The sequence below is a fragment of the Pseudophryne corroboree genome, chromosome 11 (assembly GCF_028390025.1).
Source record: "Pseudophryne corroboree isolate aPseCor3 chromosome 11, aPseCor3.hap2, whole genome shotgun sequence".
NCBI lineage: Eukaryota > Metazoa > Chordata > Amphibia > Anura > Myobatrachidae > Pseudophryne > Pseudophryne corroboree.
In genome coordinates, this window is record NC_086454.1 from 46,906,801 (window position 1) to 46,924,861 (window position 18,061).

Sequence of the window (18,061 nt, forward strand, 5' to 3'; positions counted from 1 at the left end):
TGACTCACCCATTTGCAAACTAAGAGCGGGAAATCCCAGATAGAATGTGGTCCTGGGAATGCAAAGTTATAAAAGGGTTGTCCTGCAGCTGCCTGCAGAACAGTGAGCTGAGGAGAGTGAGCAGGCAGTGAGGAGACTGAGAGAACAGTGAGCTGAGATGATCGGGGCAGAGGCGGGAAGACGGAGAGAGAGAGGACCGCGGTGTGAGGGGAACGAAGAGAGCGCGCCCACCCGCCAGACACGCTGCTGCCTGCCACGGCCGGAGCAAAGGAACAACACCGCCGCGTGTACAAGAGAGGGAGGTGGCTCAGGTCACAGAGGCTTCCTGACACCTGCCCAACATTAAAGACGCCACGGCACAAGGGCTCGAGATCCGGAAGGGGGGAGATCGCGTGGGAAGAGGATTCCCCTAACAACAGTCATACGGGAGAGACTGCAGTGACTGGGAGCACGGCTGCTGACAGCAGGAGCAACAAATATACCGCAGGTACTCTCACTTATCCCCAATATCCCAGCTATCCGGGTTACTGGAACCCCAAGTACAGAAGTACTGTACCTGGGTCTTCATAGATGTTTCCATGTAAAGTAGAGGGTTATCATTAACTGCCGCCTGTCAGAAAGGGGGACGCCCCTAACCCTAAACAGCTCCGTCAAAGACTCTCCCTATGTAATAGCGCCTCCTAACGGGTCCATGTTATGACCTTCACACTTATACTGCACCCGGTTGTTACAGCACAGTTCAACAAAAGGTAACAGGACTGTGCAAACCCCTGTTCTTACTGTGCAAGCCAGAACTGGTCTGTTTACTAGTTTATATCACTGGATGATAATTGACTTACCTTTCTGTGGATACAAATGCGGTTGGTACCGTGAATCATTACTGCTGTTCTGTATTATGGAGAAAGTGGTTTTGCATGCCTGTTTACAACTGTTTACCTTGCGTCCACTGACGCCACCGTAGAAGTCCTCTGTTTCAGTATAAGCAGTCTATTAGAGAGACATTGGCCGCAAACGCCCCTGGGGCGCAGGAACTGAACGTTACGGTCCAGCATATAACGCCCCCCTCGTGGACAGTTTAGGGAGGGCTCCCGCGTTACTGCCAGGACATACTTTACCCTAATAGGACATTATCCTCCAAATGATTGGTAGTACGGGTGAAGTATTTGATTGTTTGATTTGGTCAAAGTTATACCTTCGAGGTGTTAAAACTGTGAATGTTGTTATAAGACAGGGAAAGACTCAGGTTATTGTAATAATGTTCAACCTATGCAACTGTGTTTAATGAAAATTGAGTTACAGCGGTGACTGATATCGTCAGTGCAATAAATGGTTGTCACCGTCTCCATGTGTCGTGGTCCTTGAGCACATTGGGTTTGGGTTGCCCTTCCGGGGTTCTCCTGGTCCTTCTGCCCCAGCCTTACAGGTGAGGAGAAGAATAGACGCTGGCCAAGACATCGTTGAAGAGTGGATACGGCCGATTACGAGACCGACAGAGTTTCAGGTACGAACCCTTTTATAGAGATATTACACTTGGCGTCTGCGAACAGGATCGTTTCAAGATGTCGAACCCAGATGTTCCGGAGTCGTCCTCGGCACAGGGACAACCACCAGCGGCACCCGGAAATCCGACAGGGACAACGGCATCACCGATCACCATGCCATATTACTTTGGGGCCTCATGGTTGCCGACATATGCAGGAAAACAAGTCCCTGGCTCAAGTACTTTCAAGGCATTCAAAGACAAAATGCTCTCCATGTTCCGCCTATATACGCTCACGGAAGAACAAAAAGTAGAGATCCTGAAGGGACAATTAACCGGCCCAGCACTGAGGGAGGTAGAAGCATGGGAGGATACGGAGAAGAAGAGTGCAGATTGTATACTCCAGAAATTAAGGAACATATTTGAATGCAGAACGGTAGCAGAACTAAAGAGCCATCTGTACGCAAGAAAGCAACGACCAGGCGAATCTCTACGGGAGTTTGCACTAGGCCTACAGGAAGCCTTGAGAGCTGTATGAACACTAGATCCACTGGATGCCGGACTGACCGATGACACCCTAATTAATTTATTTATGGAAGGAGCACAAGGTGAAGCAATTCGGTCACAATTACGAATGTGGAAACGCCAAAAACCGGACAGTTCCTTCTCTGCATTTAAAGAAGATGTTCTACAGATCTTAGGAATGAATCAGGGCAACGAGGCTGAAGACGACGAGACACCAAGGAAAGTGGACGAAGAAAGCCTCCAGAGCATCCCTTCGTACAAGAATGTAGACACCACTACCCGAGCGGGGGCAGTCCTTCAGCAGGCACAGGCCCCAACAGGGCCAGACCCTATCGAAACCCTTAACCGACAGATGTCAGAAATGACGCTCAGCCTGTCTCGGATGAGCCAGAAGCTGGAAGAACTCGGCAAAGAACCAAGTGGAAGCCGACGCAGAGAAGGGCGTCAAGAACGCGGTGGAAGACGCCACCCTCGATGGGAGGTCACGAGGGAGTCAGGCCGAAGGCCTACCGATCGGTTTGACCCACAGGGTCGACCGATTTGTAGGGGATGTCACCAGAGCGGACACATCGAACGGAACTGCCCACTTGACCCTTTAAACGGGGGGACCCCGAGGCGAGGGACCGACCCTCGGGAGGAGAACCACTGACAGGTCCGCCATCGCGGGATTGGTGGCCCCAGTATGTAGGAGAGTGCCCTCACCTGAACATCCGCATCAATGGGATCGAGATACCAGCTCTCTTGGATACAGGCTCACAAGTCTCTACAATCCGATTCACGGAGTTCCTCCAACACTGGGACGAAGCTACCATTGTGTCCCCACCCACTACATGGCTCCACTTGCTAGCCAGCAATGGACAACCCATCGCCTTCCAAGGCTACTGGGAAGCCGACGTGGAAGTAGGAAACGCCGCCCTGACCCGCCAAGGATACCTCATCACCACGGCGCCCAGCGCACACTTGCCACCCGTGATCCTAGGCATGAACATTCTGCGAAACTGTCCAGAGGAACTAGTAGAAGCCCTGCGACACGAGATGAAGACCGCGACCCCTAAGGAGCGAAAGGCCCTGCAACAGACCGTCAAAGTACTAGAGGGCCGAAGGAAATTCATTAATGGTCAGGGTGAGATTGGAAAAGCCCGAATCACCGACCGCCAACCTGTTCTGTTGAAACCGAATTCGGAGCAAGTGGTGTGGTGCAAAACGAGAATTGGTCCGGGGGGAAGAAACTACGAGGCTCTGGTGGAACCCTGTGACCGGGACGGACAACAGCCGTTCGCTGTGGCGAGGACACTAGCCAAGGTGGTACACGGGAGGGTACCAGTCCGTCTTCTGAACCCACACTCGTATGCCATCAGACTCTACAAGTATTGTCCGGTGGCGAAGGTCAGTTGGATCGACTTCCAAGACATCGTGAGACAGGGGGTAACCATGGCTCAATCAGGAGCGGCAGACGGCGAAAAGTCGGTGGCTGAGGAAGAACCCCCATGGTGGGCCGAGATCCAGATTGGCGATGTTGACACCCCCACTGACCAAAGAGATGGAATATTACAGCTGGTGCGACGCAACGTTGCTGCATTCAGCCAACACCCTTCGGATTTTGGTCAAGCGGATGAAGTGTATCATCACATTCCCACCGGGACAACCCCTCCTATCAAGGAACGCCACCGACCCCTCCCCCCAACTATGTACCAGCCAGTGAGGAACATGATTGCGGAAATGAAAGAGGCTGGAGTCATCCGTGAAAGCCACAGCCCATGGGCCGCTCCACTGGTGATAGTGAAGAAGAAGGACGGTAGCCTGCGCTTCTGTGTAGATTATCGCAGGCTCAATGCTGCAACCCACAAGGACGCCTATCCGCTTCCCCGAATCGAAGAATCTCTGACAGCCTTGAAGACGGCGGCGTATTTCTCCACACTGGACCTCACCAGCGGCTACTGGCAGGTCCAAATGGCCCCTGAAGACATTGAGAAGACGGCCTTCACTACGCCAATGGGCTTATTCGAATTCCTAAGGATGCCATTTGGACTCTGCAACGCCCCGGCCACCTTCCAACGTGTCATGGAGCATTGTCTCGGACACCGCAACTTCGAGATGGTCCTGCTGTACCTCGACGATGTGATAATCTTCTCCAGAAACTACGAGGACCATCTGCGACATTTGGAAGAAGTGTTCCAACAGTTGATCCACTGCGGCCTGAAGCTTAAACCGAGCAAATGTCACCTGCTCAAGCCCAAGGTCCAGTATCTGGGGCATGTCGTCAGCGCTGAGGGCGTGATGCCCGATCCGGAGAAGATCAGAGTCGTTCAGGACTGGCCAGTCCCCAAGACCGTCAGAGATGTCCGAAGCTATTTGGGATTTGTGGGGTACTATCGACGCTTCATTGAACAATTTGCCGCAGTGGCAGCCCCGTTGCACGAATTACTCAGAGGCCAATCGGGTCATGAGCGAAGAGGGTCGTCCCTGGTATGTTGGGGAGAGGAACAGCAGCGAGCCTTTCATCGGTTGAAGACGTCCTTAATCGAAGCCCCGTTGTTGGCCTATCCCGATTATGAACAACCATTTCAAGTTTACACAGACGCTAGTCACCGGGGTTTAGGGGCCGTACTCTCCCAGGTGCAGGACGGGCGGGAAAGAGTGATTGCATACGCCAGCCGGGGCCTCCGCAAGACCGAGCGTAACTGTGAGAATTACAGCGCATTTAAGCTAGAGTTACTCGCCCTCATCTGGGCCGTCACCGAGAAGTTTAAACACTATCTGGCCGCCACGCCGTTCGTCATCATGACGGACAATAACCCGCTGGCACATCTGTCCACTGCTAAGCTCGGAGCCCTGGAACAGAGATGGGTATCCCGATTAGCAAATTTCCAGTACACCGTATCCTACCGAAGTGGGAAGTCCAACGGGAACGCCGATGCCCTCTCCCGATTACCCACCGTGGACATTACAGAGGAAGATAGAGATGTGGATGAGGATGTCGAAACCCCGGTGTTTAAAGTCTCTCGAAAGGGACGAACGGTCACGTCAGACCCCCTATCCGTCACCGGACCTCCACGAGTGGAGAATGCCCTACTGGATGCTCCCACAGTCGACTGGCGCGAGAAGCAGCGGAAGAATCCAGTGCTGAGGGAACTTGTGGCCTTGTTGCACCAGCGGCGCCCATTGACCCGGGCCCAACGGGATAAAGCCGACCCGGAATTGATAAAGTTACTACGGCATAGGGACCGCATTCACTTGGAGGAGGGGATCCTAGTGCGTACCAGCATAGATCCAAGTACCCACCAACCAGTCACTCAGGTGGTTGTATCCAAAGATCAAGCAGCTCTTCTGCTCACGGCCTACCATGACAAGTCCGGGCACTTTGGCACACAAAAGACTGAAGCTATCCTACGCACACGGTATTTCTGGGTGGGCATGCGAGAAGATGTAGAAAGATGGTGCAGTGACTGTGTTCCATGCACAAGGAAAAGGCAGGCCGACATTACCCAAAAGGATCCTCTGCATCCCATTAAGAATCAACATCCACTACAAATTGTTGCCCTGGACCACGTGAAATTGGAGCCGAGCACCAATGGATATCTGTATGCCCTTACAATAACGGACCATTACAGTAAATTCCTAGTAGCCGTCCCGGCCAAAGACCTCACTGCAAAAACCACTGCTGAACTGTTTTTGAAGCACTTTGCCAGGCCCTATGGGTATCCAGACTGCATCTTGACCGACCAAGGCCCTGCCTTTGAGTCGCAGTTGTTTCACGAACTGTGTTCCTACTACGGCTGTCGGAAAGCTCGGACCACAGCCTATCACCCACAGGGGAATGGATTGTGCGAAAGAGCTAACCAGACCCTCATCGGGATGCTCCGGAGCCTGGTGGCAGAAGATCGCACCAAGTGGCCGACCGTACTCCCCGAATTAACCTATCTTTACAACAACACTGAACATTGCTCTACCGGCTTCACACCGTACTACCTCATGTTCGGCCGACGAGGCAAATTACCCCAGGACCTGGAATTGACCCCTGCTGTGGTGCCTCCCATCGACCCAAAGACCGACTGGGTCCGTGAGCACCAGCGGAGGATAGAAGCTGCCCGAGAAATTGTAATAAAAAGAATTGAGCATGCCCAGCAGCGCCAAGAGATAAACTACAATGCCCACATCCGACCGGAGGCACTGAAGACTGGGGACCTTGTCTGGAAGAAACGGAATCACCGTACCAGCAAGCTTGACGCTATGTGGGAAAGTTGCCCGTACGTCGTGATCAGTGTTCCTGAGGGCGACCGATACACCTACAAGATCCGTAAGGGCCCGGAAGGTCCAGTCAGCGTGGTACCAAGAGACCAACTCAAGCTCTGTACCGTAGAGTTACCAATGAGAAGCGCAGATCCACCTGTGGCAGAGGGACGGGAGACCCTAGGGGGCATACCCTTACACGATCCCATGGAGCTCTTAGTGTTTATGGGTGGACTACCACCACCGCATTCAGCCCCACCCATAACGCCAAACCCGGTGTTCAATGGGCCTGTTGAAGACCAGGATCGGCCTAGCCTAATTACCGCTCCTGACGAGAGCGACATCCCTGGGGTTGAGACCAGAAGGTCAGGACGCAGCACCCAGGGCGTCCCGCCTTTAAGGTATAGGGAGTAAACTGTTAACCGTTTCCACTGTATACTTATATCCGATTTGTTTACACCTGTTTATTGTTATGCTTAAATTGAGATTTATATTAGAGACTTTGGCTTGCTACCATAGGCGTGAGGACACGCAAGATTTTAGCTGGGGTGCATGTGATACCCTGAAACTGCAGCCCAAATCAACTGTGGCACTACAGGTGCCAGCATGACTTTAATAAAAGTAAAATGTTTGCTGGAGTTGCATAAGCACTGTGCCAGCAGCCTACAGCTTGCAGCACAGAAGGAGTTAACAGCACAGCTCATAGCAATACAGATCAGTCTGCAAAATGCAAAGGGCATGACTCACCCATTTGCAAACTAAGAGCGGGAAATCCCAGATAGAATGTGGTCCTGGGAATGCAAAGTTATAAAAGGGTTGTCCTGCAGCTGCCTGCAGAACAGTGAGCTGAGGAGAGTGAGCAGGCAGTGAGGAGACTGAGAGAACAGTGAGCTGAGATGATCGGGGCAGAGGCGGGAAGACGGAGAGAGAGAGGACCGCGGTGTGAGGGGAACGAAGAGAGCGCGCCCACCCGCCAGACACGCTGCTGCCTGCCACGGCCGGAGCAAAGGAACAACACCGCCGCGTGTACAAGAGAGGGAGGTGGCTCAGGTCACAGAGGCTTCCTGACACCTGCCCAACATCAAAGACGCCACGGCACAAGGGCTCGAGATCCGGAAGGGGGGAGATCGCGTGGGAAGAGGATTCCCCTAACAACAGTCATACGGGAGAGACTGCAGTGACTGGGAGCACGGCTGCTGACAGCAGGAGCAACAAATATACCGCAGGTACTCTCACTTATCCCCAATATCCCAGCTATCCGGGTTACTGGAACCCCAAGTACAGAAGTACTGTACCTGGGTCTTCATAGATGTTTCCATGTAAAGTAGAGGGTTATCATTAACTGCCGCCTGTCAGAAAGGGGGACGCCCCTAACCCTAAACAGCTCCGTCAAAGACTCTCCCTATGTAATAGCGCCTCCTAACGGGTCCATGTTATGACCTTCACACTTATACTGCACCCGGTTGTTACAGCACAGTTCAACAAAAGGTAACAGGACTGTGCAAACCCCTGTTCTTACTGTGCAAGCCAGAACTGGTCTGTTTACTAGTTTATATCACTGGATGATAATTGACTTACCTTTCTGTGGATACAAATGCGGTTGGTACCGTGAATCATTACTGCTGTTCTGTATTATGGAGAAAGTGGTTTTGCATGCCTGTTTACAACTGTTTACCTTGCGTCCACTGACGCCACCGTAGAAGTCCTCTGTTTCAGTATAAGCAGTCTATTAGAGAGACATTGGCCGCAAACGCCCCTGGGGCGCAGGAACTGAACGTTACGGTCCAGCATATAACGCCCCCCTCGTGGACAGTTTAGGGAGGGCTCCCGCGTTACTGCCAGGACATACTTTACCCTAATAGGACATTATCCTCCAAATGATTGGTAGTACGGGTGAAGTATTTGATTGTTTGATTTGGTCAAAGTTATACCTTCGAGGTGTTAAAACTGTGAATGTTGTTATAAGACAGGGAAAGACTCAGGTTATTGTAATAATGTTCAACCTATGCAACTGTGTTTAAAGAAAATTGAGTTAAAGCGGTGACTGATATCGTCAGTGCAATAAATGGTTGTCACCGTCTCCATGTGTCGTGGTCCTTGAGCACATTGGGTTTGGGTTGCCCTTCCGGGGTTCTCCTGGTCCTTCTGCCCCAGCCTTACAGGTGAGGAGAAGAATAGACGCTGGCCACGACATCGTTGAAGAGTGGATACGGCCGATTACGAGACCGACAGAGTTTCAGGTACGAACCCTTTTATAGAGATATTACATCTGTCGTCTGCTAAACTGCAGAATTTACCCAGAGCTTTGCCCAGGCAGCCTAACTGCAGTAGCGTTAAGAGGGAGGGGGAGGTTTGTGGATACTGTTTACCTGGACCCGGGACCCCCCGGCCCCCACCCCCCTGCCGGATCTGCCACTGGCACTCCCCCACCCCCATTTAATTTTAAATACTTCATATAGAGTGAGCCTGGCCACACCTCCCCAAGTTGGACACACCCCTCCCATGATCTGGGCCCGCAGAGCTATCTGCACCCTGGCTATATATTGCTTAAATAGTACAGATGCCCCAGTTTGCAGGCTATCACATTTGGGCCAGATCTTATTTTATTTTTGAGGCATAACTGGTGATATTTTACTAATGCTTTCAGATGGGAAGTGCAGGGAAGATGAGGGGATATGTTGAATGTTGTCATTGCAGCCCCTCTCCCTACTGGCGACAGCAGCGGAGTGAGCCCCTAATAACACAATGCACTGCAAATAGGGTCACTAAGCCCCCTGACTTCACACCTCACTGGGGAAATGGGCGGATCCCAACTATGTATAATTGAGGGTCACTGAATTTTGCAGATGGGGGATTGTTCTCTGTAACTGTTTTGTTTTACTCCTAAAGAAGCTGCAGGGATAAGAGTAGGATGTCATTGTTCTTGGTCGATATGAAGAGTAACCGCTTTCTCTGAGTACAGTACGGATGGTGTAATGGTTAGCATTACTGCCTCGCAGCACTGAGGTCATGGGTTTGATTCCCACCATGGTCCTAACTGTGTGGAGTTTGTATATTCTCCCTGTGCTTGCGTGGGTTTCCTTCAGGAACTCCAGTTTCCTCCCACAATCCAAAAATATACTGATATGTCTCCCAACAAAATTAACCCTAGTGTGAATGTGTCTGTATGTACACGTGATAGGGAATATAGATCATACCTCCCAACTGTCCCGATTTTCGCGTGACAGTCCCGTTTTTTGGGGACTGTCCCGCTGTCCCACCCGCGGGCCGCAGTGTCCCGCGGTGGGGGGTCAGTTGCGAGGCTCCGTCTCTCGCTGCCCTGCTTAGCAGAGCAGCGGTGAATAGACACTGTGCGCATGCGCACAGCGTCTATTCAGTGGAGGGAGAGGGAGCATGCTAGCGGCTCACAGAGCGCTGGGCATGCCCCCTCAGTGACGAAAACGGGGGCGTGGCTCGCAATCGGGTCCTCCCACGAAGCCACGCCCCCTTTTCATATGCCACACCCCCTTTTCGGGAGCGCGCGCCCGCTCCACTGGAAAAGAAAGTTGGGAGGTATGATAGATTGTAAGCTCCACTGGGGAAGGGACTGATGTGAATGGGGAAATATTCTCTGTACAGCGCTGCGGAATATGTGTGCGTTATATAAATAACTGGTAATAATTTATGCTCCATAGTAAATATGTGTTTGTCGGTTGCTCCAGGTTCCCCTAGGACCCAATCATATCCCTGCAGTGCGTTTTCTCTCATATGTTTGAAAAATTGGGGTTGTACAGGGTAATCTCTTCCAATTCATTACTCCTGATATGTTATTTCTTTCATTTACACGTTGTGATATGGACATCACTGATGTGTGGTGTTAAATGAAACCGGTATGCACAGTAGCTTTGATTTAAGATCCTCTGGGGTATTACACAGGCTGCAGATTTAGGAGAACATGACTTGTAGGGCCATCTCATTCTTTTCCTGTAAAGCCTACCTGACACCTGCGCACAGTGTTGTGTTGCTGAATCCAGTTTTTATAAGAAGCCAGCCTAAGGGTGTGGATCGTTGGGTTGACAGTAACTAGGTCGACCACTATTGGCCTACAGTGACTTGGTCAACGCAGTCATTAGGTCAACAGGGATAAGGCTGACATGGAAAAAGGTTGACATTAGCTTTTTTAAATTTATTTTTGGGCGTCGTTTTCTTCGTAAAGTGACCAGGAACCCCAATTAGTGCACCGTGTCCCCTCACATGGCTCGCTTCATTCGCCATGCTTCGAGCAAAGTTACTATTCCCAATCGTAGTCCACGTGGATCGTAAAGTATGAAAAAGTAGACAAAATGGTTTAAAAAAAACAAAAAAACTCATGTCGACCTATGCCATGTCAATCTAATAGCCATGTCGACCAATAGTGGTCGACCTAATGAGTGTTGACCTACTGTAAGTTGCATAGTCAAATCAAAGTCAGCGATGCTGCAAGAGACTTTTAGAATAACATGGCAGCGTTCAGTCAGTAACATTTGAATGCAAGTGTATTCTGTTCTGAAGCTACAATTTTACAGTGTCTATCAGGTTTTATATAACATGTAGGCATCCTGTGGTTTTCACATGACTGTTGAGCAACAGTAGAAGTTCCTCTGGATGGCAAGACATGATAGAACTTGTAGTTCCACAAAGGATCCTTAGCAACAGCTCTTTCAGGCATGTGTGCAGAAGTGCTCTGAAGTTGGCTTACTATGGAGGTCATTCCGAGTCGTTCGCTCGGAAAATTTCTTCGCATCGCAGCGTTTTTCCGCTTAGTGCGCATGCGCAATGTCCGCACTGCGACTGCGCCAAGTAAATTTGCTATGAAGTTTGGATTTTTACTCGCTCAGGCGATCGTAGTGTGATTGACAGGAAATGGGTGTTACTGGGCGGAAACAGGCCGTTTTATGGGCGTGTGGGAAAAAACGCTACCGTTTCTGGAAAAAACGCGGGAGTGGCTGGAGAAACGGAGGAGTGTCTGGGCGAACGCTGGGTGTGTTTGTGACGTCAAACCAGGAACGACAAGCACTGAACTGATCGCAGATGCCGAGTAAGTCTGAAGTTACTCTGAAACTGCTACGAGATGTGTAATCGCAATATTGCGAATCTTTCGTTCGCAATTTTAAGAAGCTAAGATTCACTCCCAGTAGGCGGCGGCTTAGCGTGTGCAATACTGCTAAAATCGCCTTGCGAGCGAACAACTCGGAATGAGGGCCTATGTTTCTTTAGGATCAGAGGTTGGACTTAATGCCTATAATAGTGGTTCTAGACCAGGGGTACTTGCTGTGACGTTCTGGGGGACTTATAAAATTGGTCTGTTATTGTGGGATGAGGCTGGAGATCGAGGTGATTAGCTGTACAAGGAAAGAAGTGTTCTAGGGTTCTCTAGAGTCTAGACCAATGTATAACAAGAGGATCCTGTTAACTAAATGGCAAAGTCTATCCCTGTGAAAGAAAGCAGATGTGTTCTAGATTTATTATCCGTTTGAATTTTTTCAGAAGTGGTAATAAGGTTCATAAAGTGTAATACCTGAGAGAGCAGACAGTACACCTGTAGAGCACATACCAGCATCAAAGTAGTAGCAGGTGTACCCCTAAGTTGATCTATATACCAATTGAAGATTACTTTGTCTGTGTCTCAGTGCATGTGTTTGAAATGCAGCACAGATCTTTTATATGCTGACACATAAGTTTGGTAATACCACATACTCACTGCTAATGTGTGATCACATTGTATATAGCCTCTCAGGAGGGCTGATATTCCTTTCTCTGGTGGCAGACAGGTGAGCACTAGAGAATGTCTGACGGCAAGTGTGTGAACAGAAGCGGACAAGCAGGCCATTGTTCGTGCCTCGGCGCTATCCAGCGATCGCTTACATCTTTTTCTTTTTACATTGATGTTTTAAGATAATAAATTCAAGGCTCTATTTCATAACAACGTCCTTTATTGTATAGAGAAACCGGTATATATATCTATGTGATGTCGCTTGTTTTCATTCATGTATAAGATTACTTTACTCTTTAACACTGTGTGATCTTTATCTGCAGCATTTTATGGTGAGTGCCACCGACTATGCCACGCAGTCCCACTTCCAGTGAAGATGAAATGGCGCAGAGTTTTTCAGACTATTCAATGGAGTCAGAGTCAGACAGCTCAAAGGAGGAGACCATCTATGACACAATCAGGGCTACGGCTGAGCGTCCAACTAGCAGGCTGGAGGATATTCAGACCAACACGATGGTCGTCAGGATTGCAATCCCAGATCTACAGCAAACGGTGAGTGGTACTGTTGTGTGGGGAGGGGCAGTTTTCCGTTGATGCTTTGTACTTTAAAAATGAAAGAAGCAGAGCTGTTGGTGGACACTACATACCGTTCCGCTAATACTTGCTTGGTGGTCCTGCTCTCCAGGAGATGCAAAAGAGAGGCCTGCAAAGGTAGTGTAGATGGGTGAAGTTGGTGGGATTAGAGTCATCGTGGCCCACCCATCACATCATCACTCCCAGTCTGCTGATGTGCGAAAACTTTAACCACATCATTGCACAGTGGTAGTCAACAGGTGATGACGTCATACATTTATTGTACAGGGGATAATAAAATGCACTTATTGCATACAGTGTTTCCCAAACTCCATCCTCAAGGCACCCTAACGGAGTTGCCTTCAGAACAAAGCACAGATAGTGAAATTAAAATCACTGAAGTACGAATTAAGTAAGACACCTGTGCTCAAGCATGGATCTCCTTAATACCTGGACTTTTAGGGTACCTTAAGGACCAAGGTAGGGAAACACTGGCATACGGCATACTTGCCAACTTTCAGGAGATCCCAAGGTGGAGGAACAAGTGGTAATTGCAGGGAGCATCCGTGATGGACTGTGACATAAGATACAGTATCTATGAGTATAATGCTCTCTGTATTGCGTACATGTTAGAAGAATGTACTCTGTATTGCATATAGGTCACTAAGATGCTTTCTGAACTGTATACATGTCACTAGAACCAGTGGCGTATTAAGAGATGAGGGATCCTGTGTGCAGTCTCTATCCGGGCCCCCTCCTCTCTAGCCAGCAGTACAGTAGTTTCTGAACACTAGAGTCACTAGGAGACCCTAGTCCTGTGGCAGAAACTAGTCCGCATGCAATGGACTCTGGGAAAATGGTGCATTGTCCATTTTCCCAGTATTTTCCCTACTGACTTGTGCAGCGCTGTGGGACTCCGGATGGGTAACTATTCAAGAAATGGGTGTACGGTATGGGCCCCCTGGACCCAGGTGCAAGTGTGCACCACAGGTCATTAGGGTTCTCAGTGTATTCTATGAGTGCCACTAGAATGCTCTCTGTATTGTATGGAGGACACTAGGATGCTATTTGTATAGGGCATGCTTATTGTTTTTTGTAATCTCCTCTCCAGGAGGGGAGGTCCAAGGAGTAACTGTATGGTGTGCTGTGATGCTAAATGTGCTGTCCTGCAGCTGTGGATAGGGTTGTATTGACGTAACTTGCGGGAAATTAGGGTAGCAGACAGGATCCAGGACGTTTCACTTCTCTCCCGGACATCATAGTGTCGTGCATATAAAATGATACTGACCTCCTTTCCGCTGTTATGGTGCCCATACACTTGTGAGATAACCGGTGCTATCCTTCGATTTCGACCACATCTGTGAGAGAAATCGAAGGATTGTATGCACATTTTAGGTACCTTGAGACGCGATGCACGGGCACGCCGGTCGAATACTGCGTCTCAAGATAATATGTGTTGCACTTAATATTTCTCACAATGCAGTGCGATCGCATGTGGTTTTAAGCCCACATGAGATATATCGCGCTACGATGTGCGATGGGCACCCGCCGTGAGCGGCCAGAGGCCGATCCCACTCGGCGGTGACGGGCCCATCACGTGATTACCATGTGATCTATCGCATGATCGCATGGTAACCACTTTGGCAGTCCAGGTGCGATTTGATCGCACCTGAACTGACGGTGCGATGCCCCGCGATGTCTCGTCGCGGGGCACAGCACAAGTGTATGGCCAGCATTAGATTCAGCAGTGAGCTTCAGACGCCAGCAAATACACTGGTTTCTTAGTCATTATGTAATTCATTTTTAACTATGAACTATTATTTAGCTATTGTACTCACCCCGGTTATCGGCTGTGTAACTTGATGAGGTGCATAAACGAAGAAACAGGCAACATCGATCACCCCGTGGGAGATGCAGAGAATGTGTTTAGACAGATTTCCACTTCTTACTGAAGTCTTATAACACGAATTAGGGAACTTCGATTAGAATAGAATAAAGCTGCGTGCAATCCATTTCCCAAATATGGTGCAGAGTTAATGTACAGTGCTGTGGAGACTGTGTAAGAATGACATAAACTTGCATAACACATTCTGTATGGAACCTGCTGTGCTGATCAGATAAACAAATGCATCAGATCAGTGCCCTTTCCTCTGCTAGCCAGTCTCCGTGATGTCACTAAAGTAAGGGTGTGAAGAGATGACGTTAGCCCCGTCATTACCCATGGTTGACCGATCGCTTTCTGTATTGCGGGGCCTTTATCACTAGATACCACAGCAAATGGGTTTATGTTTTTCGTGCAAAAATCCCATAACAACAAAAGTGTTCAAGTTGTCCACGAATTCTCAGCCGAGCATTGTTTTCTGTATGTAAAATGTAGTACTGCTTTCATATAAGTGCCACAGTCGCTTGCCCGTTATACATAAGGTGGGAGTACGTGGCCGCTAAGGCCAGGTACCCACTGGAGTTGTTTTAATCTTTCTCCGGCAGGGTCCAGAGGTTATCCACAGGATAACATTGGGATATGATGGAGCGACAGCGGATTTGCACCAATCGGTCAAAGCTTTTCGGCCTCCCAGCATGCAACGGCCCCGTCCATATATCCCCTCCTCCTGGCTCAGGCAAATCAGTTTTTTGTTTGGTGCGGCAGGAGCCGGACCATGGTCAGAGGGCTGCTGGTTTTTAGCTGCCCTAAGCTTTATTATTTTATTTTTATAGACTTACAATTTTTTTTTTGAGTGATCTTTCTAAAAAGCGTTTTATATGTACCTTAGAAAGAGTCGCTCCAACAACGCTCCGCCGGGTCGTGACAACGCTTACCCACGAGTACAGTGCTGTTTCGGCGGGCGTCTGTGTCGGATATACTAGCAGGTCCAGCAGACGTTACCAGACTGTGGCCGGAGCACGGGGAGAAGGTAAGGCATCGGTTCCGCTTAGAAGGGGAATACGGACACAGCCGCACTGTGTTGGGAGGAGACTACCAAACAGTCGCTGATGCGGCTGCCACCTCTGGTGCACCAGCGCTAGGCCTTAGGGATCATAGGCTGCAGGAATAGTATGAGGCCGTGATCCCTAGGGTTGATGTCAGCAGTGGGGAGTCAGACCCTCACCTGGTCGCCCCTCCCCCCCGGTTCATGACCAGTTTCCTCCAAGCCTCCCGCCATGAATTGTTTTCCTGCTTTTGTCTGAGACGCTGTACACTAAGGGGACCCAATCGCAGCATAGGCGGCTGTGTGACTGGTGCGTCTGTGTTGACTGAGCGTCTGTGTTCACTATAGGTTCATGGAGTGGCAGTGTACACTAGTAGCGTCTGGATCCACTCAGTGTTCGCAAATGTATTGATCGGTCCTGGAAGCAGGGTGAGTCTCCCTGTATCCCACTCTACTGAGTACGTGTAATACAGCACTAAAGAGGTCATTCTTACCCATTCGCTCGCTGCGTTTTAACGCAGCAGAGTGAACGGGTCCCTACTGCGCCGGCGCCGTAGTGCGCCGGCACATGCCAGGCGGCCGAAGGCCGTAACAGGGAAGCGATCGCCTCTGCCTGATTGACAGGCAGAGGCGATCGTTGGTCGGGAGGGGGCGGAATGGCGGCGTTCGGCCGCCGTTTCGTGGGTTTGGTCCGACCAACGCAGACGTGGCTGGACCGAACGGGGGGCGGCCCGCAGCGGCTACGTGACGTCACACGCAGCCGCTGCTGGCCGGGGAGCGATGAGTAGCTCCCGGTCAGCACGCTAAAGCTGCGCTGGCCGGGAGCTACTCTTGAAGTGCAAAGTCATCGCCGCTGTGCAATGCCTTTGCACTTCTGCGAGGGGGGGCCGGACTAACATGCGGGGCGGGCTAGCCCTGTGCTGGGCATCCCCCCGCATGTCAGGGAAGAAGATCGTAGCTGTGCTATATTTAGCACAGCTACGATCAACTCGGAATGACCCCCTAAGTCTCTATCTACCTTTTGAGTACGAATAGTTAGATAAGTGCCTATTGCATATGAGTCTGTATACTATTACTGTTTCTTTCGCTATGCATCTGAATACGGTAGATCTTTTTAAACATGACTCAGTAATATGTTCTCCTACATACTTGAAATGTATTTGTAGTTGATTATGTGCTCATATTGCTTATTATACTAATGTATAACATGTGACTGACTGCTAGTTTGATTGCTGACTTTACTATATATTCTGACAGTTTTTTTTCTATTCCGATCCTCAATGCTGGTACATAGCAGGGTAGGGTCAGATTGTATGTCACTTTAAAAAGCTTAAAGTGATTACAGTCACAAATTGTGTAGTACACTGTGGAAGTGTCGATTATTTATCATGACTAAGAGTGGCAAAGGTGAGGAAGATACACTCACAGTAACACCAACACTCATATCATGTTTGTCTTGCAAAGCTGGGTGTCACGAACCTCGGGCAGCGGCGACCGCGCTTGTCCCTGCGGGTGGCCTGGTCTGCCCGGCGCCTCTCTTCCCCTGACGGTCTCCGGCTTCAGCGGCGGGTCGGCGCTGCTCTCCGGCGGCTTCCCGGAAGCAAGGACGCCGCCATCACAAGCGAGGGCAAGGAGGCGGAGCAGGTCTGACGTCACCTGCCTGCTCCGCCAATCAGGCTAGGGCGGGGAATTTAAAATCAGATACCAGGCAGAGATCCGGTGCCTGAGTATCTTTGTTTCTCCTGTGGAAGCTGTGATTCCAGAGCTCCCTCGTCCCTGCAAGCATCCTGTGCTTCCAAGCATCCTGTGCCTCCAAGCATCCTGAGCCTCCAAGCACCTCCGTGCCTCCAATTATCTCCGTGCCTCCAATTACCTCCGTGCCTCCAATTATCTCCGTGCCTCCAATTATCTCCGTGCCTCCAATTATCTCCGTGCCTCCAAGCACCTCGTGCCTCCAAGCACCTCTGTGCCTCCAAGCACCTCTGTGCCTCCAAGCACCTCCGTGCCTCCAAGCACCTCCGTGCCTCCAAGCACCTCCGTGCCTCCAGGTACCTCCAAGCACCTCGTGCCTCCAAGCGCCTCATCCCTCCAAACACCTCGGTGTCTCCAAACACCTCCGTGCCTCCAAGCACCTCCGTGCCTCCAAGCACCTCCGTGCCTCCAGTTACCTCCAAGCACCTCGTGCCTCCAAGCACCTCATCCCTCCAAACACCTCGGTGTCTCCAAACACCTCCGTGCCTCTAAGCACCTCCGTGCCTCCAAGCACCTCCGTGCCTCCAAGCACCTCCGTGCCTCCAGTTACCTCCGTGTCTCCAAGCACCTCGTGCCTCCAAGCACCTCATCCCTCCAAACACCTCGGTGTCTCCAAACACCTCCGTGCCTCCAAGCACCTCCGTGCCTCCAAGGGCCTCCCTGCACTCCCTGTACTCCCAGCACCTCAGTGCCTCCAATACCACAGTGTCTCCAATATCTCAGTACCCCAGCCTTCAGTATTTCTACAAGTCTTGTCTTACAGGAGACCTTCAAGAATTCCTCTGGGCCTCCCGCCTGCCGTCTTAGTCCTGCATGAGGAAGACCTACATCCGGCCATCTCTA

General features: G+C 50.4%; 1 protein-coding gene across 9 annotated transcripts in view; it reads left to right on the plus strand.

Moving 5' to 3' along the window:
• The window catches only part of SHANK2 (SH3 and multiple ankyrin repeat domains 2), a 998,986-nt gene that overhangs the window by 207,068 nt on the left and 773,857 nt on the right, over positions 1 to 18,061 (plus strand). For 8 of the 9 annotated variants that reach the window (XM_063944111.1, XM_063944110.1, XM_063944114.1 and 5 more), the window contains one exon: positions 12,290 to 12,518. In XM_063944111.1, coding sequence (XP_063800181.1) covers positions 12,315 to 12,518 — 204 coding nt within the window. In that variant the 5' untranslated portion in view covers positions 12,290 to 12,314. Of the gene's footprint in view, positions 1 to 12,289; positions 12,519 to 18,061 lie in introns of those variants that run through there. The other variant, XM_063944118.1, reaches the window with a different exon arrangement.